Source organism: Petromyzon marinus, chromosome 52 (assembly GCF_048934315.1).
Source record: "Petromyzon marinus isolate PM22_M1 ecotype Great Lakes invasive population chromosome 52, UKy_Petmar_22M1.pri1.0, whole genome shotgun sequence".
Taxonomy (NCBI): Eukaryota; Metazoa; Chordata; class Hyperoartia; order Petromyzontiformes; family Petromyzontidae; genus Petromyzon; species Petromyzon marinus.
The window spans coordinates 8,852,984-8,880,686 of NC_133718.1; the positions used below are offsets into that span (position 1 = coordinate 8,852,984).

The 27,703-nt window shown below is 51.4% G+C and overlaps 1 protein-coding gene across 1 annotated transcript; it reads right to left on the minus strand.

The window, feature by feature from the left end:
- Positions 1 to 2,891: 2,891 nt before the first annotated feature.
- LOC142931284 (uncharacterized) lies at positions 2,892 to 26,712 on the minus strand. The gene is made up of 4 exons (XM_076075023.1): positions 26,659 to 26,712; positions 9,995 to 10,234; positions 8,299 to 8,460; positions 2,892 to 3,865 (listed from the first exon to the last, which is right to left on the minus strand). The coding sequence occupies exons 1-4, from the start codon at positions 26,710 to 26,712 to the stop codon at positions 3,572 to 3,574; spliced, it is 750 nt and encodes a 249-aa protein (XP_075931138.1). The 3' UTR covers positions 2,892 to 3,571.
- Between the last annotated feature and the right edge of the window lie 991 nt (positions 26,713 to 27,703).

The following is a 27,703-nucleotide window of genomic DNA, read 5'->3' on the forward strand; positions in this document are numbered from 1 at the left end:
GTTCGACCAGGGGGGTCGGAACTCGGGGCGGTTCGACACGGGAGAGAGTTCGACCAGTGGGTCAGCTCAGGAGCAGTCCAATCGGGAACGAGAGCAACAGGTCGCCAGCCGGCGAGCTGCAGAGCAGGGGGCGGCGAGCAGAAGCCAAAGTGGCCCCGTCGCTACCCACTGACGTTGGCAAGACTCGCAGGGTAGTGAGGCGTCACCTAGTGTGATTTCCAAGAGCTGAAAGACAGAGTATTGCTGAAAGATTATTCTACATTGAGTCCAGCTGCAGAGCGACCGACGCACCAAGCAAGAGCTTCTGCAAACCAGAGCAAGAGCACGTGCGACTTGAGTCATCCAGCAGTGGAGAAAAACCTGCTTTCAGCAAACCAGCAACGAGCACGTTCGAGTTCTCCACCCAGAGAGAGGGAGCGTGCCGATGCAGCTCATCCAACAGCGGAGAGAAACTGCTGTCAGCGAACCAGCACGAGCGTGATCGCGCAGCTCATCCAGCAGTGGAGAGAGGTGTCCACTGAGCAGAACTGAGAGCGATCAAGCAACTCTCCCCCGTGGAACGAGGCTGGCTGCTGCGTGGAGGAGGGCGGCGATACGTATGATGCACTCCCACACACCTCACCGCTCTAAAGGGAGCGAGGCTACTTCTCCTACAAGCGATGCCAACTTCAGCGTATGGCAACAAAAAAATAATTAATTCCAAACACTGACTATTCAAAACAATTCATATCACTCAAACATACACAGGTCCTTAACCAGAAGCGAACACTTAAGTCCGTGAACCATCTGGCTGTGGAAGCATCGATCGTGTGATAACAGTCCGTCATTTATAGGTATATTCATAATTTCCCTCTTTAATATTTTGTGTTGGACTGTACTTCTAATCGCATAAGTTACCAACCGATCCATCAATACGAATTAACCCTTGGTACCTTCGCCACGGAGCTACGCTCCCGGGGAGGAATCGTGCTAAACCGATTTTCTGATCATACAATCTTATTCACGAATTAATTAATTAATCTCCCGTGAGATAACACGTTCCGCCGCATACCCTCACACTAAGCCATTTCGGTAATCTTATAGTCTGTCCGGTGGATCTATTGTTACATTTATGCCTTTGGAAATAATAACTGTTTGATTGTCTTTGTAGGTAATGGTCAAAGCTATAAATCACATTTGCAAATAAACGTGACAGCCACATCCAGAGCACCACTAATCTTCCACTTCAGGATATTTACCTTGTCGGAGGGCGACACGCTGCTCCTCTTGTGCCGTCTCCGTGTCTTCGTCTGCTTGTTCACGGACTTTGTCTCCCCGTAGGTCTTGGGGCTCTCGCAAGTGGCGGTGCCATTTTTGAGCGCTGTCTGAAAGAACACGGTCGGTTAGTTGAGGTTGGTTGGGTTTCGTGTGGCCACGGCCATATACACTGACGTAGTCACGGGCCGTAGGTAACCCACCCCTGCTCTAAGACGTGTAGGACCGGGTGTCTCGATCTGCTTCTGTACATACACGTACTACTTTTGAACGGCTCGTAGAGTGTTGCCAACTCAGCAATTTTGTTGCTCAATTTAGAGGCATTTTTGGGGGTTTACCAAGCGACCAAATTTGAGTGACTTTCTGGGATAATTTTGAGGATTTAGAAGCAATTCCCGCTCGTATGAATATACGCATTCACATGACATTTAAAATGGCTCATCGACTCAAAAAAGCGCGCTCTTAGAAATCCTATGTCACTTTGCTATGGCACAGTGTCGAGTGCCATTTATTATAACTAGTCTAGGCATAATGCAGCCTTATTGAGTTAGCAACAATGCTGTCAAACCACTGTGCCCATTTTCCCCATTCATATTTGTGGCTGACATGTTTCCAACCTGCGCATGCATCACTGTGCACGTTCTCCGCCGCCTGGTGAGGAAGTTCGTTTAGACAAAAACAGTCAAATCAACTCGGGCTTTCCCGGGTATCCCTTGCAACAGGTGTGTTGTGTCTCAAGGTGTAAATATAACCATGTACACGCACACAGAGATACGAAGTGCACAAGTACACACAGACAAGCGATACAAAGACAAAGACCCCCCCCTTATAGCCTTAACAGACTGTTGGGGCAAGTGCTGTTAGCGAGCACCTATGAAGGCCAGCATAGCACACGAGGGGGTGGGTGGCCAGCACCACTCCCGGCCGCCTTTGTCTTCACAGTGGCGATGTTTACACACCGGGCCTGGTCCTCATTTGTGGCTGAGTCAACCTAGGGGAGGCCCAGGACCGGTTGAGCTCACAGCCAGAGTCGGAGACACTCACCTTGAAGGACGTGACGGCTTTGTCATACGCCTTGATGAGCGCTGTGTCGTCCCAAATGTCAGAATCGTCACTCTACACAGGGCACACAACCACCACCACCATCACCACCACGACCCTTTTGAGTCGACATCGACCGCACGTGCCGCGCGCTCGGCACGCGCGCTCGGCACGCTCGGCACGTGCCGCGCGCTCGGCACGCGCGCTCGGCACGCGCGCTCGGCACGCGCGCTCGGCACGCGCGCTCGGCACGCGCGCTCGGCACGCGCGCTCGGCACGCGCGCTCGGCACGCGGCGCGCGCGCTCGGCACGCGGCGCGCGCTCGGCACGCGGCGCGCGCTCGGCACGCGGCGCGCGCTCGGCACGCGGCGCGCGCTCGGCACGCGGCGCGCGCTCGGCACGCGGCGCGCGCTCGGCACGCGGCGCGCGCTCGGCACGCGGCGCGCGCTCGGCACGCGGCGCGCGCTCGGCACGCGGCGCGCGCTCGGCACGCGGCGCTCGCTCGGCACGCGGCGCGCGCTCGGCACGCGGCGCGCGCTCGGCACGCGGCGCGCGCTCGGCACGCGGCGCGCGCTCGGCACGCGGCGAGACCCACGGCGTTCCCCGACACCCGGAGCGCTGTGCGAGAGAAGTGACGTCCGTCCACTGCAGTACCAGGGCGCGGCGCATTGCGGCGCTTGTTTTGACCATACTTCACCACGCTGGTACCAGAGCGGGTCTGTGAATGCGGGCGAGTGAAGGCTCGAGTTCCGTACAGTGCTGACACACACGCAATTTGCAGGTTAATTGAATGCAAGTACACCGTCGAAACTGATAGCAAGAGGAAATTATATACCGAGCCAGTGGTAGAAATTCCTCATTTCGAGGGCGGCGAGCGGTGACTCGCATATGACCACCGCTGTTGATTCGCCACAAAGTAGTGCACTGTTGACTTCATTCACACCGCACTGTAGTGTCACTGTACAATGCACGTAAGCCCAACCGTGCACGCGCAGACAGCGCTGTACACGCGTACCGTGCGAACATATCGTCAACAACATAACGTCAATAACACAACAACATAACGCGAATAACACAACAACATAACGTCAATAACATAACGTCAACAACATAACGTCAATAACATAACGTCAATAGCATAACGTCAATAACGTGTTCATTCTGCTTCGCGGTGCACAGCATACAGAAGAAGTGCATCCGACAGCCACGACTCTACTGACGCTACCCCCCACTCTCACCAACCCGCACTGAGCAGGCGAGGTGAAGTATGGTCAAGTTAATAAACCCCACGGGGTGTGCAGAGGCCCTCGTCCAGCAGTGGACGCGTGGAGCACAAAGAGGAGGGGGTATGGGAGAGGAGGAGGAGCGGGCGCGACTTGTCCATCACCTGCCCCTTCTGGTAGACGACGTCTCCCCGCGACACGGCCATGGACGATGGCGCGAGCGAGCGAGCCCGCAAAGAGGCCCCCCAGGACCTTTGAAACCTCGCAGGAGAAGCGCGCGACTGAAGGTGGTGCTTGTTGTTGTTGGCGGCGGGGGTGGTGGTGGTGAAGCCAAGCGGGCCGGTTCCCTTACGTAACGAACACAACAGCAGCAGCAGCAAGGAGACACGCTGCTTTAGCTGGGTGTTGTTTATCGGAGCTTATCGAAGGCCGCCTCTCTCGCTGCCTCCGAGTGAAGGGAGCGCGCGCCCCATGTGCGCCCTGAACGCCGCCACCGCAAACCTGCGACTCGCCGCCGGCGGCCATCTTACGCAAGGGAGGCGTCGCCCGCTGCTGTGAATGGGAAAGCCGGCGATGGGCGTCATCAACACGTCACCACTTCACCTCCCCCCTCCCCACGAAGAAACGGGACACGGGGATTGGGCCAAAGCGGGAAACTCTTCCCTGTGTAAGATGGCCGACAGGAACGCGTACACCGCGGCAGCGCTACGGACCCCGCCCCCTCCTCCCCCCCCCCGCCATTATCCTCCCCGCTACCGCTATAGGCGCTGCGCGAGACGCCGCGTGATAAAATGTTTTATAATTAGGGCGCAACCTCGGTCTGTGACGTAACAAACATAATTATTGGGGGCGGTGTCAGTTGACGTCACTGGCAGGTATCGAATTTCTAAGCGTCACATCCTGCGCGTCACATCCGGCGATGACGTCGCAATCGTCAGGCTAAATACACGTGACGCTCGCACGTGACGCTCACAACTCCAACCGGCTCCTCGCTGGCAACACGCGTGGTCAAGATGGTGCTGCTGTATGGGGTCAAGGCGTTTGTCATGTTGACCTTGATTCACATGACCGGATTGGTTGGTTATAAAGGAGACAGTGCCAACTACCCGACCCCGACTCCATTGGTCACACAGCCCAACATAGACCCCTTGCCATGCGTTGTGTCACAGCAGCTCATGGCCGTTGCGATAGTGATGATGGCTGTGATCGAGATATTCCTGTGGCGACGTTGGAGCTGTAACCTATCCAACAACGAGCGTTACAGCGCCATGCTGTGCGAGGAAAACATGAAGCTGTGTCAAAGAAGAAGCACGGTGGAAGACGACAACGCATTCCTCAGGTTCAGGGAGGCGGAGACGCGTAAAGACAATGAGGCGTTGCGTCTAGAGATACTGCTTCGGGAGAACGCAATGGTGCTGAATCCACAGATGCTGCGTGAAAAGAACTGGCTCGTAAAGAAGGAGAATCAACGGCTGCGTCACGAGAACGAGAAGCTGATTCGTGCCGCAGCCGCCCACGCCGCCACGGCCGACGTCACCGCCAATGCCGCGGACGCTCCCACCGCCGCGAACGCCAACGCCGATGACGCCACCGCCGCTATCACGACTAACGAGGAGACCTCCTTTGCTGCAACGGCCAACACCACATCGTCCACCAATGCCTCAGACGCTCCCACCGCCTCGAACGCCGACGCTGATGACGCTACCGCCTCCATCGCCGCCACTGACACCCCCACCGCCAACGTCACCAACAAGACCAAGAAGCTTAAATTTCGATGTCTCAGAAACTTCTTTCGTAAACGCTTCAATTTGACACGTTTAAGAGCCCGAATAAAAACATCACCTACATAAAGGCAAAAGACAAAGGACCCCCGTATAGCCTTAACAGACTGTTTGGATAATGGCTGTTAACAAGGACGTATGACGTACACGACCACTCCTCACACACACATGGACGCACACACACGCACGTGCCTGACTTAGTAATGGGTTCTGTTCCTGAGGACCCTTCGTAAGTCGAATGGTTTGTCAGTCGGGAAGCAATAATGTACTGTATTTAAATGCACATATCCGTCGGTGTCATAAAATGTGTTATGGTTAAGCAAAAAAAGGGAAGCACTGTTAAGCTTATAAATAAGAATTATTGTATATTTGCATGTAACACTCTAAAAAATGTACTGTATGTTAAATACAACTTTTAATAAAGTAACATAAAAAGAAATTCGTTTTGTTTTCATTACCTTGAGTCCTGATGCTGGCTTGGTTGTGTAGGAGAAATTAATTGTTAATTAAAAGAATTTTGATTTAAAGCTTTGGTGACTGCAGTAATTCATATTCTTAGCTCTGTCGGTAAAGTCACGTTGATGGGAAACAATAAAGTAATAAAATATATATAAAACAATAAAAATTCTCACGACGTTTCGACTGCAAGACAAGCAGTCATCATCAGCTGTGAAAACCAACGGCAAGAACATTTTCACACCTGATGATGACCGTTTCTGTTATGGTCGAAACGTCGTGAGAATTTTTATTGTTTTATATATATTTTTTGTTTCCCTTCAACGTGACTTTACCGAAAGAACCAAGAATACGAATCACTGCAGTCACGAAAGCTTTAAATAAAAATAAAGGTTTTGTTTTGGGTCGCGTAAATATCAATGCGTCGTGAAACCCGCACAAGTTATGCATATTCCCAGTTGTTTTCTCCAGTCGTGCATCCTCCCTCACGCACTTAGCCAGCTCGTTGTAGGCAACTTTTATTTTACACTCGAATTAATCTGGAGCTGTGCCCTCTACCAGAAGAAACTTGACTCCCAGAGACCACTCTCGGTTGATGGTGGTAAAGAAGCCAAGGCTGCCGGTCCCTTAGGTAATTAATACTGCAACAACAACAAGGAGACACGTGAGTTGGTTGTCACTGGTGGCTATTGGCAGTGGAAGGCCGCGTGTCTTGCTGCCTCAGAGAGAAGAGAAAGGCGCTGGAATGCGACGAGAAAAAAAACTGCCCTGCAACTTCAAACTCGCAAACGATTGTCACCAGCGGCCATCTTACGTGAGGGAAGCGTCGCCCGTTGTTGTGAACGGGAAAGCCGGCGATGACGTTATCAACACGCGCCCCCCCCCCCCCTTCACCTCTCCGTCCCCCCCACGCCGTGAGGGGACACAGAGATTGGCAAAAGCGAGAAACTTTTCCCTGTATAAGATGGCCGACAGCAACGCGTACACCGCGGCAGCGGTCCAGACCCCCCCTACCGTCCCGTCAACCCCCACCGTTATCCTCCCCGCTACCGCTAGGGGCGCTGCACGAAAAACCGCGCGAGTTAAAATAAATAAATAGGGCGCACCTCGGGCTGTGACGTCACAGACCCCATATTTTGGGGGGGGGGTCAGCTGACCTGCCCGGCCGGTGTCGGATTCTAACCGCGTCACATCCGGCGATGACGTCACATTCGTCACAGGATAAATACACGTGAGAGGGCGATGGTGCTGCATCCACAGATGCTGCATGAGGAGAGCCGGCTCGTAGAGAAGGAGAATCAACGGCTGTGTCACGAGAACGAGAAGCTGATTCGCGCCGCAGCCGTCAACGTCAGCACCTCCACCAATGTCACGGACACTCCCAACGCCGCGAACGCTAACACCAACAACGCCATCACCACGACGCCAACACCGCCGCCACTAATGCCATTGCCAAGACGAATAAACTTTCATTTTTATGGCTCAGAAACCTCTTTCATTCAACTATTTCATTTTAAAAGTTAAAAAGCCCGAATTAAAACATCACACACAAAGGCAAAAGACAAAGAACCCCCGCATAGCCTTCACAGACTGTTTGGACAAGGGCTGTTAGCAAGAACGTATAACCTACACGACCGCTCCTCACACAAAGACAAAGATCCCCCGTTTTGCCTTAACAGACTGTAGGGGCAAGTGCTGTTAGCGAGCACCTATGAAGGCCAAAATGGTACACGAGTGGGTGGGTGGCCAGCACCACGCCCGACTGCCTTCGTCTCCCCAGTGGCGATGTTTACACCGCACCAGGTACACATTTGAGGCTGAGTCGACCTAGGGGAGGCCCGGGACCGGTTCAGATAATCGTCACTGTTGGCCGTGAGCGGGAATTGAACCCGGGTCGCTAGGTTCATAGCGCAGCGCGCTAACAGCTACACTACCGCTCACACACACATGGACACACACATGGACACACACACACGCAATTTCCTGACTTACTAATGGGTTCTGTTCCTGAAGACCCTTCATAAGTCGAATGGTTCGTAAGTCGGGACGCGATAATTTACTGTATTTAAAGGCACATACCTGTAAGTGTTATAAAATGTGTTATGGTTAAACAAAAAAGGGAAGCATTGTTAGGCATAAAAATAAAAATAATTGTACATTTGCCTGTAACACTGTAAAAAATATACTGTATGGGGAATACAACTCAAAATAAAGTTACGTGAAAATAAATGAATCTGATTTGTTTTCGTTACCTTGAGTCTAGTCACGTGGTAACACTGTGGTGGTATTGTGAGTAATGTATCACGTGGTAACACTGTGGGGGTATTGTGAGTAATGTATCACGTGGTAACACTGAGAGCCGCTTTAGGGGGTATTTGGCCTACTCTTTCACACGCTTTCCCCCACGATGTGCGACCTGCCGATCGATTAACCGCTCTAGTCGGCATGTAACAATCGCTTTTAATTCCTCGCCTAACAACACTCGCTCATTCGTATGACACACACGGCAACGCTCAAGTGTCCCACCAGGCGAATGTGCTCACGTAAGGTGGAAAGCCAGGGAAGGGGGGAGGATGGGACAAGGGTGGCGATGGGTAGGCCAACGGTGGGACGCTCTGCTTCTGCTTGTGACCCTTCTTCCGTGCTCCGTGCCCACCCTTGGATCTGCCTGGCATCTCGTAGTCGTCGGCGGAGGGGGCACTCTCCTGCGGCGTCGGCACACACACGGGAACGCACATCGGAGAGACGCTTTCGCGCGATTCTGCATTCCTTAAATGACTACAGCTTGACCTCGTATAACGGACCATGCTCATAACGACAGCCCGTTTATTACGAGCATAGCTGCAGTGGCGTTAATTCTCGTGTCGATTCGCATACTTCCACACAGCGTCCGGGTTACCTTAGCCACCCTACATATATAACGATCGTGCTCGCTGCCAAGCATCCAATCATTGATGGGTTTTTCTTTTGTATTCTATGAATAATGTACACATGTACCTGCCTGTATGTCATGTTTTAATTTAGTATTTGTTTAGGATGCCTGTTCAAATAAACCATTAGATATACACAGCGACACATTGACGCTGTCACGTGTTTCCTCAAGGTCCAGTTTAAGTTTTCATTCCAGGTTCGCTAGTGGTTCATTCTAAAGAGGTAATATCTGTATTTACATAACATTACATATGGGCCTTGAAACTACGCACTGCATTGTTGGCACAGCATGTACTTCCACAATGACATAGATCCCCCGCATAGCCTTTAACAGACTGTTGGGGCAAATGCTGTTTGAGAGCATATATTAATGCCGGCACGGCACGCGATGGAGGTGGTTGGCCAGCACAATGCTTGGCTGCCCTTGTTTCCTCAAATGTGGATATTTACACACAGCACCAGGTGACTATTTAAGGCTGAGACAACCTACGGGAGGCACAGCAAAAGATTAAATATTAGCCACTGTCATTGGTCGAACTCAAGTTGCCGGGTTCGGGGCGTAGTGCACTGAACCGCACCACCACTGTACTTCCAATGGCACACGTAAAAGACAAAGATCTTCTTGAATTATAAACCATGTGGCAGACGAGTTTGTAATCTGACTTAAAAATCGATCGAAATAGCCTTCATGAAACGGGTTTTCTTCATGTTTTTACTTCTCTTCAAATGCAATGCATTTGGTTCAACGACGCTCCACAGCTTTAATTCCCCACGCAGAAAAAAATCTTCGTCTTGTTAATCAACCTACTCGTATTGTTACGCTGCAACAGAAGGGCACCTCCTCACCTCCACCCTCGGTAACATGGCCGAATAAAACATCGGGCTGGGTCCACGTCCTGGCGAGAGCCACGTAGCTGCCAACGTTTAGGGGTTAGGCTGCTTTTCTTCACAAATGTATCAAAAGCTTCCTTTCCACCACAATGAAAGAATTATGCCATAATTTACAGCCCTTCATGAAACCATCTTGACAGATGAAGGTCTCACCATGCCGTATTGGGTCATGGCGGGGAGTTGTTTGACCATACATCGCCATTTTGGTTTGTGCATGATGGTCAATGTGGTCCCAGGACTGGTTTTGAAAAGTTACAAGTTTAAGCCTTGGGGGAGGGGGGGGGGGTCGGGTTTTTGCACCACTGGCTCACAGCAAATGAACATTTGCCCCATTGCATGTTTTGAGCAGGAAAGGCAGCTCAACTCTCAACGAATCCATTCATCCGAATCCATCACAGCCCCGCCGCCCCGACTCACCTTGCCGGCCCGGGACGCTGAGTCGGCGTCACAGCTCGCGGCCGCGTCGCTCTCTCCGCCGGCGCCGGCGGCAGACTCCGCCGCTGGCGGCAGATCGGCGAGCTTCAGCTCATCCTCGTTGCCGTGGCCCGTGAAGACCACGACGCACGTGCCGGCGCTGGCGTCCACCGACTTGATCGTGGCGTCGTAGACCACGCCGTCCTCGGACCAAGCAGCCTGGCACAGGTCGCCCGGCCTCCACTGGCACGCGAGAGGTTGGCACAGAGACGGGCAACGATTGACCCCGTCTAGCCGACGCGTGCCACTGGAGCAAGCGCTGTTGGCACACCTACGGAGGACGGCATGGCGCAACAAGGCGGCGATGCGGCCAGCACCACGCCTGGCTGCCTCGAGTCTCCACAAAGTAAACCGCTGTAGTCTGCGCTCCACCAACGGAAGAAAAGCAAAACTGCATTAACTCTCTCCTGAAGAGCTCCCGTGGCTGGAAGACCTCGACATCGGCATTTAGCTGAGGAAAATTGCCATCCGCAGGACTGTGTATGCTTACGTACAATTTGTTTCCTTGTTCTCAGTGTTGTCACAGCGGGGAACACACAAAAGGACCGTTTGGCTAACCATCAAACTTTTGGCTCGATTTTTCACTGTGCACTTTCAGATTCGCTTCTGCGGCCATCTGGAACGCTCTTCCTTTCCGATATTAGGAAGCCACTGGAGCTACGCACTTTTACATCTAGACTGAAAACTAATTTCTTTAGAACTGCTTTTTGTCTTCAGTTTCTTGTACCTCCCCTGCACTTCTGACTAGCGCGGTTGGCTATGTACGGTGCAAAACGTCGTGAGAATTTTAGTGTTTTATTTGTATTATTTTATTATTTCCCTTCTACGTGACTTTACCGAAAGAACCATTTTCACAGATGGTCCAGAATGGGGAGGTCAGCAAGGTAAACAGCAAAAAATACAAATGAAATGATAGGAGTGAAAAATAAAGAAAATGGTTAGCAAGTCACTAAATATAAACAAAGAAATTTATTAATTACGGGAGTCCGATTTATCAAGCTTGGGCAAGGCAGCAAAAAACAACAAAACAGTCCCAGGCCACACCGAGATAACACCACACGGTAGCAGTCTCTCAATAAAATGGCACATTAACACTGAGCTCGCATCTGGCTACAACTCCAAATGGCTCACACGGTGGAGCCTAAACAGACTGAGAGTGGATTTCGGCAGAAGCAACTCTCTCACGAAATCATGGGGGGTTTCCACGCAAAAGAAGAATTTGATTATGATAATATGGCTTTCCCCTTTCTGGCAATAAAACTGAAAGGGGAAACCCCTATTATCATAATTTAATACTGGCAAAGGAGGTTTCATGAAATAATTTGCTTGTCAGGAGAAGCAAACCTCATGGACCTTCTCCCTGAAATTTCCCTGCAGCACTACAATGCCAAACACCAGAAGCGGTGGCCTGTGAAGAATATTGGTAAAAGACCAATATAGGTTGGATAGCAGACACGACAAAGCGGACAACTATTAACATCACGCAGGTAATGGTCAAAGTTATAAATCACATTTGCAAATAAACGTGACAGCCACATCCAGAGCACCAGTAACCTTCTGCTTCAGGATATTTACCTTGTCGGAGGGCGACACGCTGCTCCTCTTGTGCCGTCTTCCGTGTCTTTGCCCGCTTGTTCACGGACTTTGTCTCCCCGTAGGTCTTGGGGCTCTCGCAAGTGGCGGTGCCATTTTTGAGCGCTGTCTGAAAGAACACGGGCGGTTAGTTGAGGTTGGTTGGGTTTCGTGTGGCCACGGCCATATACACTGACGTAGTCACGGGCCGTAGGTAACCCACCCCTGCTCTAAGACGTGTAGGACCGGGTGTCTCGATCTGCTTCTGTACATACACGTACTACTTTGGAACGGCTCGTAGAGTGTTGCCAACTCGGCAATTTTGTTGCTCGATTTAGAGGCATTTTTGGGGGTTTACCAAGCGACCAAATTTGAGTGACTTTCTGGGATAATTTTGAGGATTTAGAAGCAATTCCCGCTGCGTATGAATGTACGCATTCACATGACATTTAAAATGGCTCATCGACTCAAAAAAGCGCGCTTAGAAATCCTATGTCACTTTGCTATGGCACAATGTCGAGTGCCATTTATTATAACTAGTCTAGGCATAATGCAGCCTTATTGAGTTAGCAACAATGCTGTCAAACCACTGTGTGCCCATTTTCCCCATTCATATTTGTAGCCGACATGTTTCCAACCTGCACACGCATCACTGTGCACGTTCTCCGCCGCCTGGTGAGGAAGTTCGTTTAGACAAAAACAGTCAAATCAACTTGAGCAAGGCGCTTACCATCGAATGATAACACAGTACTCGAAGGTGTGCGCATGTTGAATTTCTTTCGCATCGTACGTAGCCAATCATGCTAATCGGAGGTGTGGGGGAAGGAGAACAAAAATGTAGCCGTAAAGAAATTCGTTTTGTAACCACTGGTGGTGCACGTGACACACGAAGTGTGTTATATTGTCGGGCTTTCCCGGGTATCCCTTGCAACAGATGTGTTGTGTCTCAAGGTGTAAATATAACCATGTACACGCACACAGAGATACGAAGTGCACAAGTACACACAGACAAGCGATACAAAGACCCCCCTCGTATAGCCTTAACAGACTGTTGGGGCAAGTGCTGTTAGCAAGCACCTATAAAGGCCGGAAGAGCACACGAGGGGGTGGGTGGTCAGCACCACGCCCGGCCGCCTTTGTCTCCCCAGTGGCGATGTTTACACACCGCGCCTGGTCCTCATTTGTGGCTGAGTCGACCTAGGGGAGGCCCAGGACCGGTTGAGCTCGCAGCCAGAGTCTGAGACACTCACCTTGAAGCAAGTGACGGCTTTGTCATACGCCTTGATGAGCGCTGTGTCGTCCCAAATGTCAGAATCGTCACTCTACACAGGGCACACAACCACCACTACCATCACCACCACGACCCTTTTGAGTCGACATCGACCGCACGTGGCACGCTCAGCACGTGCTACGCTCAACACGCGGCACACGCTCAGCACGTGCCACACGCTCAGCACGTGCCACACGCTCAGCACGCGGCACACGCTCAGCACGTGGCACGCTCAGCACGCGGCACACTCAGCACGCGGTGAGACCCACGGCGTTCCCCGACACCCGGAGCGCTGTGCGAGAGAAGTGACGTCCGTCCACTGCAGTACCAGGGCGCGGCGCAGTGCGGCGCTTGTTTTGACCATACTTCACCACGCTGGTACCAGAGCGGGTCTGTGAATGCGGGCGAGTGAAGGCTCGAGTTCCGTACAGTGCTGACACACACGCAATTTGCAGGTTAATTGAATGCAAGTACACCGTCGAAACTGATAGCAAGAGGAAATTATATACCGAGCCAGTGGTAGAAATTCCTCATTTCGAGGGCGGCGACTCGCATATGACCACCGCTGTTGATTCGCCACAAAGTAGTGCACTGTTGACTTCATTCACACCGCACTGTAGTGTCACTGTACAATGCACGTAAGCCCAACCGTGCACGCGCAGACAGCGCTGTACACGCGTACCGTGCGAACATATCGTCAACAACATAACGTCAATAACACAACAACATAACGCGAATAACACAACAACATAACGTCAATAACATAACGTCAACAACATAACGTCAATAACATAACGTCAATAGCATAACGTCAATAACGTGTTCATTCTGCTTCGCGGTGCACAGCATACAGAAGAAGTGCATCCGACAGCCACGACTCTACTGACGCTACCCCCCACTCTCACCAACCCGCACTGAGCAGGCGAGGTGAAGTATGGTCAAGTTAATAAACCCCACGGGGTGTGCAGAGGCCCTCGTCCAGCAGTGGACGCGTGGAGCACAAAGAGGAGGGGGTATGGGAGAGGAGGAGGAGCGGGCGCGACTTGTCCATCACCTGCCCCTTCTGGTAGACGACGTCTCCCCGCGACACGGCCATGGACGATGGCGCGAGCGAGCGAGCCCGCAAAGAGGCCCCCCAGGACCTTTGAAACCTCGCAGGAGAAGCGCGCGACTGAAGGTGGTGGTTGTTGTTGTTGGCGGCGGGGGTGGTGGTGGTGAAGCCAAGCGGGCCGGTTCCCTTACGTAACGAACACAACAGCAGCAGCAGCAAGGAGACACGCTGCTTTAGCTGGGTGTTGTTTATCGGAGCTTATCGAAGGCCGCCTCTCTCGCTGCCTCCGAGTGCAGGGAGCGCGCGCCCCATGTGCGCCCTGAACGCCGCCACCGCAAACCTGCGACTCGCCGCCGGCGGCCATCTTACGCAAGGGAGGCGTCGCCCGCTGCTGTGAATGGGAAAGCCGGCGATGGGCGTCATCAACACGTCACCACTTCACCTCCCCCCTCCCCACGAAGAAACGGGACACGGGGATTGGGCCAAAGCGGGAAACTCTTCCCTGTGTAAGATGGCCGACAGGAACGCGTACACCGCGGCAGCGCTACGGACCCCGCCCCCTCCTCCCCCCCCCCGCCATTATCCTCCCCGCTACCGCTATAGGCGCTGCGCGAGACGCCGCGTGATAAAATGTTTTATAATTAGGGCGCAACCTCGGTCTGTGACGTAACAAACATAATTATTGGGGGCGGTGTCAGTTGACGTCACTGGCAGGTATCGAATTTCTAAGCGTCACATCCGCGCGTCACATCCGGCGATGACGTCGCAATCGTCAGGCTAAATACACGTGACGCTCGCACGTGACGCTCACAACTCCAACCGGCTCCTCGCTGGCAACACGCGTGGTCAAGATGGTGCTGCTGTATGGGGTCAAGGCGTTTGTCATGTTGACCTTGATTCACATTACCGGATTGGTTGGTTATAAAGGAGACAGTGCCAACTACCCGACCCCGACTCCATTGGTCACACAGCCCAACATAGACCCCTTGCCATGCGTTGTGTCACAGCAGCTCATGGCCGTTGCGATAGTGATGATGGCTGTGATCGAAATATTCCTGTGGCGACGTTGGAGCTGTAACCTATCCAACACCGAGCGTTACAGCGCCATGCTGTGCGAGGAAAACATGAAGCTGTGTCAAAGAAGAAGCACGGTGGAAGACGACAACGCATTCCTCAGGTTCAGGGAGGCGGAGACGCGTAAAGACAATGAGGCGTTGCGTCTAGAGATACTGCTTCGGGAGAACGCAATGGTGCTGAATCCACAGATGCTGCGTGAAAAGAACTGGCTCGTAAAGAAGGAGAATCAACGGCTGCGTCACGAGAACGAGAAGCTGATTCGTGCCGCAGCCGCCCACGCCGCCACGGCCGACGTCACCGCCAATGCCGCGGTCGCTCCCACCGCCGCGAACGCCGACGCCGATGACGCCACCGCCGCTATCACGACTAACGAGGAGACCTCCTTTGCTGCCACGGCCAACACCACATCGTCCACCAATGCCTCAGACGCTCCCACCACCTCGAACGCCGACGCTGATGACGCTACCGCCTCCATCGCCGCCACTGACACCCCCACCGCCAACGTCACCAACAAGACCAAGAAGCTTAAATTTCTATGTCTCAGAAACTTATTTCGTAAACGCTTCAATTTGACACGTTTAAGAGCCCGAATAAAAACATCACCCACATAGAGGCAAAAGACAAAGGACCCCCGTATAGCCTTAACAGACTGTTTGGATAATGGCTGTTAGCAAGGACGCATGACGTACACGACCACTCCTCACACACACATGGACGCACACACATGGACGCACACACACGCACGTGCCTGACTTACTAATGGGTTCTGTTCCTGATGACCCTTCGTAAGCCGCATGGTTTGTCAGTCGGGAAGCAATCATGTACTGTATTTAAATGCACATATCCGTCGGTGTCATAAAATGTGTTATGGTTAAACAAAAAAAGGGAAGCACTGTTAAGCTTATAAATAAGAATTATTGTATATTTGCATGTAACACTCTAAAAAATGTACTGTATGGTAAATACAACTTAAAATAAAGTAACAAAAAGAAATTCGTTTTGTTTTCGTTACCTTGAGTCCTGATGCTGGCTTGGTTGTGTAGGAGAAATTAATTGTTAATTAAAATAATTTTGATTTAAAGCTTTGGTGACTGCAGTAATTCATATTCTTAGCTCTTTCGGTAAAGTCACGTTGAAGGGAAACAATAATAAAATATATGTAAAATAAAATTCTCACGACGTTTCGACTGCAACACAAACGGCAAGAAACATTTGAAAAAATGTTTTTTGCCGTTGGTTTTCACACCTGATGATGACTACTTGTGTTGCAGTCGAAACGTCGTGAGAATTTTATTGTTTTATATAAATTTTATTGTTTTATTGTTTCCCTTCAACGTGACTTTACCAAAAGAACCAAGAATATGAATCACTGCAGTCACGAAAGCTTTAAATAAAAATAAAGGTTTTGTTTTGGGTCGCGTAAATATCAATGCGTCGTGAAACCCGCACAAGTTATGCATATTCCCAGTTGTTTTCTCCAGTCCGTGCATCCTCCCTCACGCACTTAGCCAGCTCGTTGTAGGCAACTTTTATTTTACACTCGAACTAATCTGGAGCTGTGCCCTCTACCAGAAGAAACTCGACTCCCAGAGACCACTCTCGGTTGATGGTGGTGAAGAAGCCAAGGCTGTCGATCCCTTACGTAATTAATACTGCAACAAGGAGACACGTGAGTTGGTTGTCACTGGTGGCTATTGGCAGTGGAAGCCCGCGTGTCTTGCTGCCTCAAAGAGGAGAAAGGCGCTGGAATGCGACGAGAAAAAAAACTGACCTGCAACTTCAAACTCGCAAACGATTGTCACCAGCGGCCATCTTACGTGAGGGAAGCGTCGCCCGTTGTTGTTAACGGGAAAGCCGGCGATGACGTCATCAACACGCGCGCCCCCCCTTCACCTCTGCGTCCCCCCCACGGCGTGAGGGGACATAGGGATTGGCAAAAGCGAGAAACTTTTCCCTGTGTAAGATGGCCGACAACGCGTACACCGCGGCATCGCTCCCGACCCCCTACCGTCCCCCCACCCCTCACCGTTATCCTCCCCGCTACCGCTAGGGGCGCTGCACGAAAAACCGCGCGAGTTAAAATAAATAAATAAGTAGGGCGCACCTCGGTCTGTGACATCACAGACCCCATGTTTTTGGGGGGTTGGGGGGGTCAGCTGACGTGCCCGGCCGGTGTCGGATTCTAACCGCGTCACATCCGGCGATGACGTCACATTCGTCACAGGATAAATACACGTGACGCTCACACGCGATGCTCACACTCGAGCTTGGCTTCTGTGGCAAGATGTTGCTCCTGCATGGAGTCAAGGCGTTCGTCATATTGACCTTGATTCACATTACCGGATTGGTCGATTATAAAGAAGACAGTGCCAACTACCCGACCCCGACTCCATTGTGCACAAAGCCCTACATAGACCCACTGCCATGCGTTGTGTCACGGCTGATGGGCATTGCGATAGTGATGATGGCTGTGATCCAGATATTCCTGTGGCGTCGTTGGAGCTGTAACCTATCCGACGCCGAGCGTTACAGCGCCATGCTGTGCGAGGACAACGTGAAGCTGCGTCAAAGAACAAGCACGGTGGAAGACGACAACGCCACCCTGAGGGTGAGGGAGGCGGCGACGCGTAAGGACAATGAGGCGTTGCGCCGAGAGATGCTGCATCAGGAGAGGGCGATGGTGCTGCATCCACAGATGCTGCATGAGGAGAGCCGGCTCGTAGAGAAGGAGAATCAACGGCGGCGTCACGAGAACGAGAAGGTGATTCGTGCCGCAGCCGTCAACGTCAGCACCTCCACCAATGTCACGGACACTCCCAAGGCCGCGAACGCCTACACCAACAACGCCATCACCATGACGCCAACACCGCCGCCACTAATGCCATTGCCAAGACGAATAAACTTTCATTTTTATGGCTCAGAAACCTCTTTCATTCAACTATTTCATTTTAAAAGTTAAAAAGCCCAAATTAAAACATCACAAAGGCAAAAGACAAAGAACCCCCGCATAGCCTTCACAGACTGTTTGGACAAGGGCTGTTAGCAAGGACGTATAACCTACACGACCGCACCTCACACAAAGACAAAGATCCCCCATTTTGCCTAAACAGACTGTAGGGGAAGGTGCTGTTAGCGAGCACCTATGAAGGCCGAAATGGTACACGAGTGGGTGGGTGGCCAGCACCACGCCCGACTGCCTTTGTCTCCCCAGTGGTGATCTTTACACCGCACCAGGTACTCATTTGAGGCTGAGTCGACCTAGGGGAGGCCCGGGACCGGTTCAGATAATCGTCACTGTTGGCCGTGAGCGGGAATTGAACCCGGGTCGCCAGGTTCATAGCGCAGCGCGCTAACAGCTACACTACCGCTCACACACACATGGACACACACATGGACACACACACGCAAGTGCCTGACTTACTAATGGGTTCTGTTCCTGAAGACCCTTCATAAGTCGAATGGTTCGTAAGTCGGGACGCGATAATTTACTGTATTTAAATGCACATACCTGTAAGTGTTATAAAATGTGTTATGGTTAAACAAAAAAGGGAAGCATTGTTTGGCAGAAAAATAACAATAATTGTACATTTGCCTGTAACACTGTAAAAAATATACTGTATGGGGAATACAACTCAAAATAAAGTTACGTGAAAATAAATTAATCCGATTTGTTTTCGTTACCTTGAGTCTAGTCACGTGGTAACACTGTGGTGGTATTGTGAGTAATGTATCACGTGGTAACACTGAGAGCCGCTTTAGGGGGTATTTGGCCTACTCTTTCACACGCTTTCCCCCACGATGTGCGACCTGCCGATCGATTAACTGCTCTAGTCGGCATGTAACAATCGCTTTTAATTCCTCGCCTAACAACACTCGCTCATTCGTATGACACACACGGCAACGCTCAAGTGTCCCAGCAGGCGAATGTGCTCACGTAAGGTGGAAAGCCAGGGAAGGGGGGAGGATGGGACAAGGGTGGCGACGGGTAGGCCCACGGTGGGACGCTCTGCTTCTGCTTGTGACCCTTCTTCCGTGCTCCGTGCCCACCCTTGGGTCTGCCTGGCATCTCGTAGTCGTCGGCGGAGGGGGCACTCTCCTGCGGCGTCGGCGCACACAAGGGAACGCACATCGGAGAGACGCTTTCGCGCGATTCTGCATTCCTTAAATGACTACGGCTTAACCTCGTATAACGGACCATGCTCATGACGACAGCCCATTTATTACGAGCATAGCTGGAGTGGCGTTAATTCTCATGTCGATTCGCATACACACAGCGTCCGGGTTACCTTAACCACCCTACATATATAACGATCGTGCTCGCTGCCAAACATCCAATCATTGATGGGTTTTTCTTTTGTATTCTATGAATAATGTACACATGTACCTGCCTGTGTGTCATGTTTTAATTCAGCATTTGTTTAGGATGCCTGTTCAAATAAACAATTAGATATACACAGCGACACATTGACGCTGTCACGTGTTTCCTCAAGGTCCAGTTTAAGTTTTTCATTCCAGGTTCGCTAGTGGTTCGTTCTAAAGAGGAAATATCTGTATTTACATAACATTACATATGGGCCTTGAAACGACACACTGCATTGTTGGCACAGCATGTACTTCCACAATGACAGAGATCCCCCGCATAGCCTTTAACAGACTGTTGGGGCAAATGCTGTTTGAGAGCATCTATTAATGCCGGCACGGCACGCGATGGAGATGGTTGGCCAGCACAATGCTTGGCTGCCCTTGTTTCCTCAAATGTGGATATTTACACACAGCACCAGGTGACTATTTAAGGCTGAGACAACCTAGGGGAGGCACAGGAAAAGATTAGATATGAGCCACTGTTATTGGTCGAACTCAAGTCGCCGGGTTCGGGGCATAGTGCACTCAACCGCACCACCACTGTGCTTCCATTGGCACATGTAAAAGACAAAGATCTTCTTGAATTCTAAACCATTTGGCAGACGAGTCTGAAATCTGACTTAAAAATCGATCGAAATTGCCTTCATGAAACGGGTTTTCTTTATGTTTTAACTTCTCTTCAAATGCAATGCATTTGGTTCAACGCCGCTCCACAGCTTTAATTCCCCACGCAGAAAAAAATATTCGTCTTGCCGATCAACCTACTCGTATTGTTACGCTGCAACAGAAGGGCACCTCCTCACCTCCACCCTCGGTAACACGGCTGAAAAAAACATCGGGCTGGGTCCACGTCCTGGCGAGAGCCACGTAGCTGCCAACGTTTAGGGGTTAGGCTGCTTTTCTTCACAAATGTATCAAAAACTTCCTTTCCACCGCAATGAATGATCTATGCTATAATTTACAGCACTTCATGAAACCCTCTTGAAAGATGAAGGTCTCACCATGCCGTATTGGGTCATGGAGGGGGGGAGTTGTTTGACCATACATCGCCATTTTGGTTTGTGCAAGATGGTCAATGTGGTCCCAGGACTGGTCTTGAAAAGTTACAAGTTTAAGCCTTGGGGAGGGGGGGGGGGTCGGGTTTTTGCACCACTGGCTCAGAGTAAATGAACATTTGCCCCATTGCACGTTTTGAGCAGGAAAGGCAGCTCAACTCTCAACGAATCGATTAATCCGAATCCATCACAGCCCTGCCGCCCCGGCTCACCTTGCCGGCCCGGGACGCCGCGTCGGCGTCGCAGCTCGCGGCCGCGTCGCTCTACCCGCCGGCGCGGGCGGCAGACTCCGCCGCTGGCGGCAGAAGATCGGCGAGCTTCAGCTCATCCTCGTTGCCGTAGCCCGTGAAGACCATGACGCACGTGCCGGCGCTGGCGTCCACCGACTTGATCGTGGCGTCGTAGACCACGCCGTCCTCGGACCAGGCAGCCTGGCACAGGTCGCCCGGCCTCCAATGGCACGCGAGAGGTTGGCACAGAGACGGGCAACGATTCACCCCGTCTAGCCGACGCGTGCCACTGGAGCAAGCGCTGTTGGCACACCTACGAAGGACGGCATGGCGCAAGAAGGCGGCAATGCGGCCAGCACCACGCCTGGCTGCCTCGAGTCTCCACAAAGTAAACCGCTGTAGTCTGCGCTCCACCAACGGAAGAAAAGCAAAAGTACATTAACTCTCTCCTGAAGAGCTCCCGTGGCTGGAAGACCTCGACATCGGCATTTAGCTGAGGAAAATTGCCATCCGCAGGACTGTGTATGCTTACGTACGATTTGTGTTCCCTGTTCTCAGTGTCGTCGCAGCGGGGAACACACAAAGGGACCGTTTGGCTAACCATCAAACTTTTGGCTCGCACTTTCAGATGCACTTCTGCGGCCATCTGGAACGCTCTTCCTTTCCGATATTAGAAAAGCCACTGGAGCTACGCACTTTTACATCTAGACTGAAAACTAATATCTTTAGAAGTGCTTTTTGTGATCAGATTCTTGTACTTCCCCCGCACCTCTGACTAGCGCGGTTGGCTATGTACGGTGCGAAACGTCGTGAGAATTTGAGTGTTTTATTTTCATTATTTTATTATTTCCCTTCTACGTGACTTTACCGAAAGAACCAAGAATATGGTGCGAAAGTAGTTCAACATACATACATGAGAATCTTTATTTAGACTGGAGGAATTCGATGAGCTATGAAGCTCATTTTCACAGATGGTCCAGAATGGGGAGGTCAGCAAGGTACACCAGCAAACAATACAAATGAAATGATAGGAGTGAAAAATAAAGAAAATGGTTAGCAAGTCACTAAATATAAACAAAGGAATTTATTAATTACGGGGATCCGATTTATCAAGCTTGGGCAAGGCAGCAAAAAACAACAAAACAGTCCCAGGCCACACCGAGATAACACCACACAGTAGTAGTATCTCAATAAAATGGCACATTAACACTGAGCTCGCATCTGGCTACAGCTCCAAATGGCTCACATGTTGGAGCCTAAACAGACTGAGAGTGGATTTCGGCAGAAGCAACTCTCTCACGAAATCATGGGGGGTTTCTACGCAAAAGAAGAAATTGCTTATGATAATATGGCTTTCCCCTTTCTGGCAATAAAACAGAAAGGGGAAAACCCTATTATCATAATTTAATACTGGCAAAGGAGGTCTCATGAAATAATTTGCTTGTCGGGAGAAGCAAACCTCATGGACCTTCTCCCTGAGATTTCCCTGTAGCACAATGCCAAACACCAGAAGCGGTGGCCTGTGAAGAATATTGGGGAAAGGCCAATATAGGTTGGACAGCAGACACGACAAAGCGGACAACTATTAACATCACGCAGGTAATGGTCAAAGTTATAAATCACATTTGCAAATAAACATGACAGCCACATCCAGCACCAGTAATCTTCTGCTTCAGGATATTTACCTTGTCGGAGGGCGACACGCTGCTCCTCTTGTGCCGTCTCCGTGTCTTCGCCCGCTTGTTCACGGACTTTGTCTCCCCGTAGGTCTTGGGGCTCTCGCAAGTGCGGTGCCATTTTTGAGCGCTGTCTGAAAGAACACGGTCGGTTAGTTGAGGTTGGTTGGGTTTCGTGTGGCCACGGCCATATACACTGAAGAAGTCACGGGCCGTAGGTAACCCACCCCTGCTCTAAGACGTGTAGGACCGGGTGTCTAGACCTGCTTCTGTACATACACGTACTACTTTGGAACGGCTCGTAGAGTGTTGCCAACTCAGCAATTTTGTTGCTCGATTTAGAGGCATTTTTGGGGGTTTACCAAGCGACCAAATTTGAGTGACTTTCTGGGATAATTTTGAGGATTTAGAAGCAATTCCCGCTGCGTATGAATGTACGCCATTACATGACATTTAAAATGGCTCATCGACTCAAAAAAGCACGCTCTTAGAAATCCTACGTCACTTTGCTATGGCACAGTGTCGAGTGCCATTTATTATAACTAGTCTAGGCATAATGCAGCCTTATTGAGTTAGCAACAATGCTGTCAAACCACTGTGTGCCCATTTTCCCCATTCATATTTGTGGCTGACATGTTTCCAACCTGCGCACGTATCACTGTGCACGTTCTCCGCCGCCTGGTGAGGAAGTTCGTTTAGACAAAAACAGTCAAATCAACTTGAGCAAGGCGCTTACCATCGAATGATAACACAGTACTCGAAGGTGTGCGCATGTTGAATTTATTTCGCATCGTACGTAGCCAATCATGCTAATCGGAGGTGTGGGGGAAGGAGAACAAAAATGTAGCCGTAAAGAAATTAGTTTTGTAACCACTGGTGGTGCACGTGACACACGAAGTGTGTTATATTGTCGGGCTTTCCCGGGTATCCCTTGCAACAGGTGTTGTGTCTCAAGGTGTAAATATAACCATGTACACGCACACAGAGATACGAAGTGCACAAGTACACACAGACAAGCGATACAAAGACAAAGACCCCCCCCCTTATAGCCTTAACAGACTGTTGGGGCAAGTGCTGTTAGCGAGCACCTATGAAGGCCGGCATAGCACACGAGGGGGTGGGTGGCCAGCACCACGCCCGGCCGCCTGTCTTCACAGTGGCGATGTTTACACACCGCGCCTGGTCCTCATTTGTGGCTGAGTCAACCTAGGGGAGGCCCAGGACCGGTTGAGCTCACATCCAAAGTTGGAGACACTCACCTTGAAGGACGTGACGGCTTTGTCATACGCCTTGATGAGCGCTGCGTCGTGCCAAATGTCAGAATCGTCACTCTACACAGGACACACAACCACCACCACCATCACCACCACGACCCTTTTGAGTCGACATCGACCGCACGCGGCACGCTCAGCACGTGCTACGCTCAACACGCGGCACGTGCGACGCTCAGCACGCGGCACGCTCAGCACGCGGCACGTGCTGAGCGTGCCACGTGCGGCGTGCGGCGCGTGCCACGCTCAGCACGCGGCACGCTCAGCACGCGGCACGCTCAGCACGCGGCACGCTCAGCACGTGCCACACGCTCAGCACGTGCCACGCTCAGCACGCGGCACGTGCTGAGCGTGCCACGTGCGGCGTGCGGCGCGTGCCACGCTCAGCACGCGGCACGCTCAGCACGCGGCACGCTCAGCACGCGGCACGCTCAGCACGTGGCACGCTCAGCACGCGGCACACGCTCGGCACGCGGCACACGCTCGGCACGTGCCACACGCTCAGCACGTGGCACGCTCAGCACGTGGCACGCTCAGCACGTGGCACGCTCAGCACGTGGCACGCTCAGCACGCGGCACGCTCAGCACGCGGCGAGACCCACGGCGTTCCCCGACACCCGGAGCGCTGTGCGAGAGAAGTGACGTCCGTCCACTGCAGTACCAGGGCGCGGTGCAGTGCGGCGCTTGTTTTGACCATACTTCACCACGCTGGTACCAGAGCGGGTCTGTGAATGCGGGCGAGTGAAGGCTCGAGTTCCGTACAGTGCTGACACACACGCAATTTGCAGGTTAATTGAATGCAAGTACACCGTCGAAACTGATAGCAAGAGGAAATAATATACCGAGCCAGTGGTAGAAATTCTTCATTTCGAGGGCGGCGAGCGGTGACTCGCATATGACCACCGCAGTTGATACGCCACAAAGTAGTGCACTGTTCACTTCATTCACACCGCACTGTAGTGTCACTGTACAATGCACGTAAGCCCAACCGTGCACGCGCAAACAGCGCTGTACACGCGTACCGTGCGAACATATCGTTAACAACATAACGTCAATAACACAACAACATAACGTCAATAACACAACAACATAACGTCAATAACACAACATAACGTCAATAACATACCGTCAATAACACAACATAACGTCAATAACATAACGTCAACAACATAACGTCAATAACATAACGTCAATAGCATAACGTCACCAACATAACGTCAATAACATAACGTCAACAACATAACGTCAATAGCATAACGTCAATAACACAACATAACGTCAATAACACAACAACATAACGTCAACAACATAACGTCAATAACATAACGTCAACAACATAACGTCAATAACACAACATAACGTCAATAACATGTCAACAACATAACGTCAATAACATAACGTCAATAACATAACGTCAACAACATAACGTCAATAACGTCTTCATTCTGCTTCGCGGTGCACAGCATACAGAAGAAGTGCATCCGACAGCCACGACTCTACTGACGCTACCCCCCACTCTCACCAACCCACACTGAGCAGGCGAGGTGAAGTATGGTCAAGTTAATAAACCCCACGGGGTGTGCAGAGGCCCTCGTATAGCAGTGGACGGGTGGAGCACAAAGAGGAGGGGGTATGGGAGAGGAGGAGGAGCGGGCGCGACTTGTCCATCACCTGCCCCTTCTGGTAGACGACGTCTCCCCGCGACACGGCCATGGACGATGGCGCGAGCGAGCGAGCGAGCCCGCAAAGAGGCCCCCCAGGAGCTTTAAAACCTCGCAGGAGAAGCGCGCGACTGAAGGTGGTGGTGGTTGTTGTTGGCGGCGGCGGTGGTGGTGAAGCCAAGCCGGCCGATTCCCTTACGTAACGAACACAACAGCACCAGCAAGGAGACACGCTGCTTTAGCTGGGTGTTGTTTATCGGAGCTTATCGAAGGCCGCCTCTCTCGCTGCCTCCTAGTGAAGGGAGCGCGCGCCCCATGTGCGCCCTGAACACCGCCACCGCAAACCTGCGACTCGCCGCCGGCGGCCATCTTACGCAAGGGAAGCGTCGCCCGCCGCTGTGAATGGGAAAGCCGGCGATTGACGTCATCAACACGTCACCACTTCACCTCCCCCCTCACCACGCCGAAACGGAACACGGGGATTGGGCCAAAGAGGGAAACTCTTCCCTGTGTAAGATGGCCGACAGGAACGCGTACACCACGGCAGCGCTATGGACCCCGCCCCCTTCTCCCCGTCTCCCACTCCCCCGCCATTATGCTCCCCGCTACCGCTACAGGCGCTGCGCGAGACGCCGCGTGATAAAAATGTTTTATGATTAATTAGGGCGCAACCTCGGTCTGTGACGTAACAAACATAATTGTTGGGGGCGGTGTCAGCTGACGTCACTGGCAGGTATCGAATTTCTAAGCGCGTCACATCCGCGCGTCACATCCGGCGATGACGTTGCAATCATCACAGGCTAAATAGACGTGACGCTCGCACGTGACGCTCACACTCCAACTGGCTCCTCGCTGGCAACACGCGTGGTCAAGATGTTGCTGCTGCATGGGGTCAAGGCGTTTGTCATGTTGACCTTGATTCACATTACCGGATTGGTCGATTATAAAGGAGACAGTGCCAACTACCCGACCCCGACTCCATTGTGCACAAAGCCCTACATAGACCCGCTGCCATGCGTTGTGTCACGGCTGATGGGCATTGCGATAGTGATGATGGCTGTGATCCAGATATTCCTGTGGCGTCGTTGGAGCTGTAACCTATCCGACGCCGAGCGTTACAGCGCCATGCTGTGCGAGGACAACGTGAAGCTGCGTCAAAGAACAAGCACGGTGGAAGACGACAACGCCACCCTGAGGGTGAGGGAGGCGGCGACGCGTAAGGACAATGAGGCGTTGCGTCGAGAGATGCTGCTTCAGGAGAGGGCGATGGTGCTGCATCCACAGATGCTGCATGAGGAGAGCCGGCTCGTAGAGAAGGAGAATCAACGGCTGCGTCACGAGAACGAGAAGCTGATTCGCGCCGCAGCCGTCAACGTCAGCACCTCCACCAATGTCACCGACGATAACGACGTGACCGCCACCACCACCGCCACCATTTACACGACGCCAACACCGCCGCCACTATTGCCACCACCGAGACGAAAAAACTTACATTTCGATGACTCAGAAACCCCTTTCATAAAACGATTTAATTTTATAAGTTAAAGAAGCCCAAATAAAACGTCACACATAAAGGCCAAAGACAAAGAACCCCTGTATAGCGGTAACATACTGTTTGGAGAAGGGCTGTTAGTAAGGACTTATGACCTATACGACCGCTCATCACACACACACATGCACACACAAATGGATGCATACTCACGCAAGTGCCTGGCTTCCTAAAGGTTTCCGATCCTGAGGACCCTTTGTAAGTCGAGTGGTTCGTAAGTCGGGATGCAATAATGAACTGTATTTAAATGCACATACCCGTCAGTGTTATAAAATGTGTTATGGTTAAACAAATAAATTCGTTGAAAAATAGTGTTTTTTAAAACATCGGTTTTATTATTAACAACTTCGTTTAACTCACGGTCGAGAAGTGCATCAATGTCGCCTGAGACACGCGGCACCTGCTTTTTGTGATCACTGTTATGTTGCATTTATGGCTTTTATTTTGGTGATTTCGAAAACGTTTTATTGGTTTTGGCCATGTTTTCGTTTATTGTAGTACGGAGTTAAGACTGATGGCCTAAATCATAGTTGTCTTGTGGTTGTTGTTATTTGACTTGCATCCCACTGGGATTTTTGCACACAGCGTTGGTGTACGGTGCTATTTCAGGAATATTCTGATGTTTTTTTCCTGGATTTTCTGTTTCCACAGTCACATAGTCAGTTTAAAATGTTTTCTTGTTCATGTTTTTGTTTTTTGTTTGTTGCGCTTACACCTGATTCAAGAGCCGAATGGCTCACAGGGCTATACCAAATAAATGGAACTATGAACTATGTGTGAGCCGATTCCACAGTTTAGGGACCACGGCGTTTTTTGCCTACACAATTATATATATAATAAGGCGTCCATACAAAATGTAAATTGCCTTAAAGTAGCGA

Coding starts and splice junctions, on each gene's coding strand:
- LOC142931284 (XM_076075023.1), bottom strand. CDS start 26,712: ATGGTGGCGGTGGTGGTGGCGGTCACGTCGTTATCGTCGGTGACATTG. Junction 10,235..26,658: donor CGTCGGTGACATTGGTGGAG/GTGCTGACGTTG, acceptor CTCGCGTGCCAG/TGGAGGCCGGGCGACCTGTG. Junction 8,461..9,994: donor CAGCGTCCCGGGCCGGCAAG/GTGAGTCGGGGC, acceptor CCGACGCCGCAG/GAGAGTGCCCCCTCCGCCGA.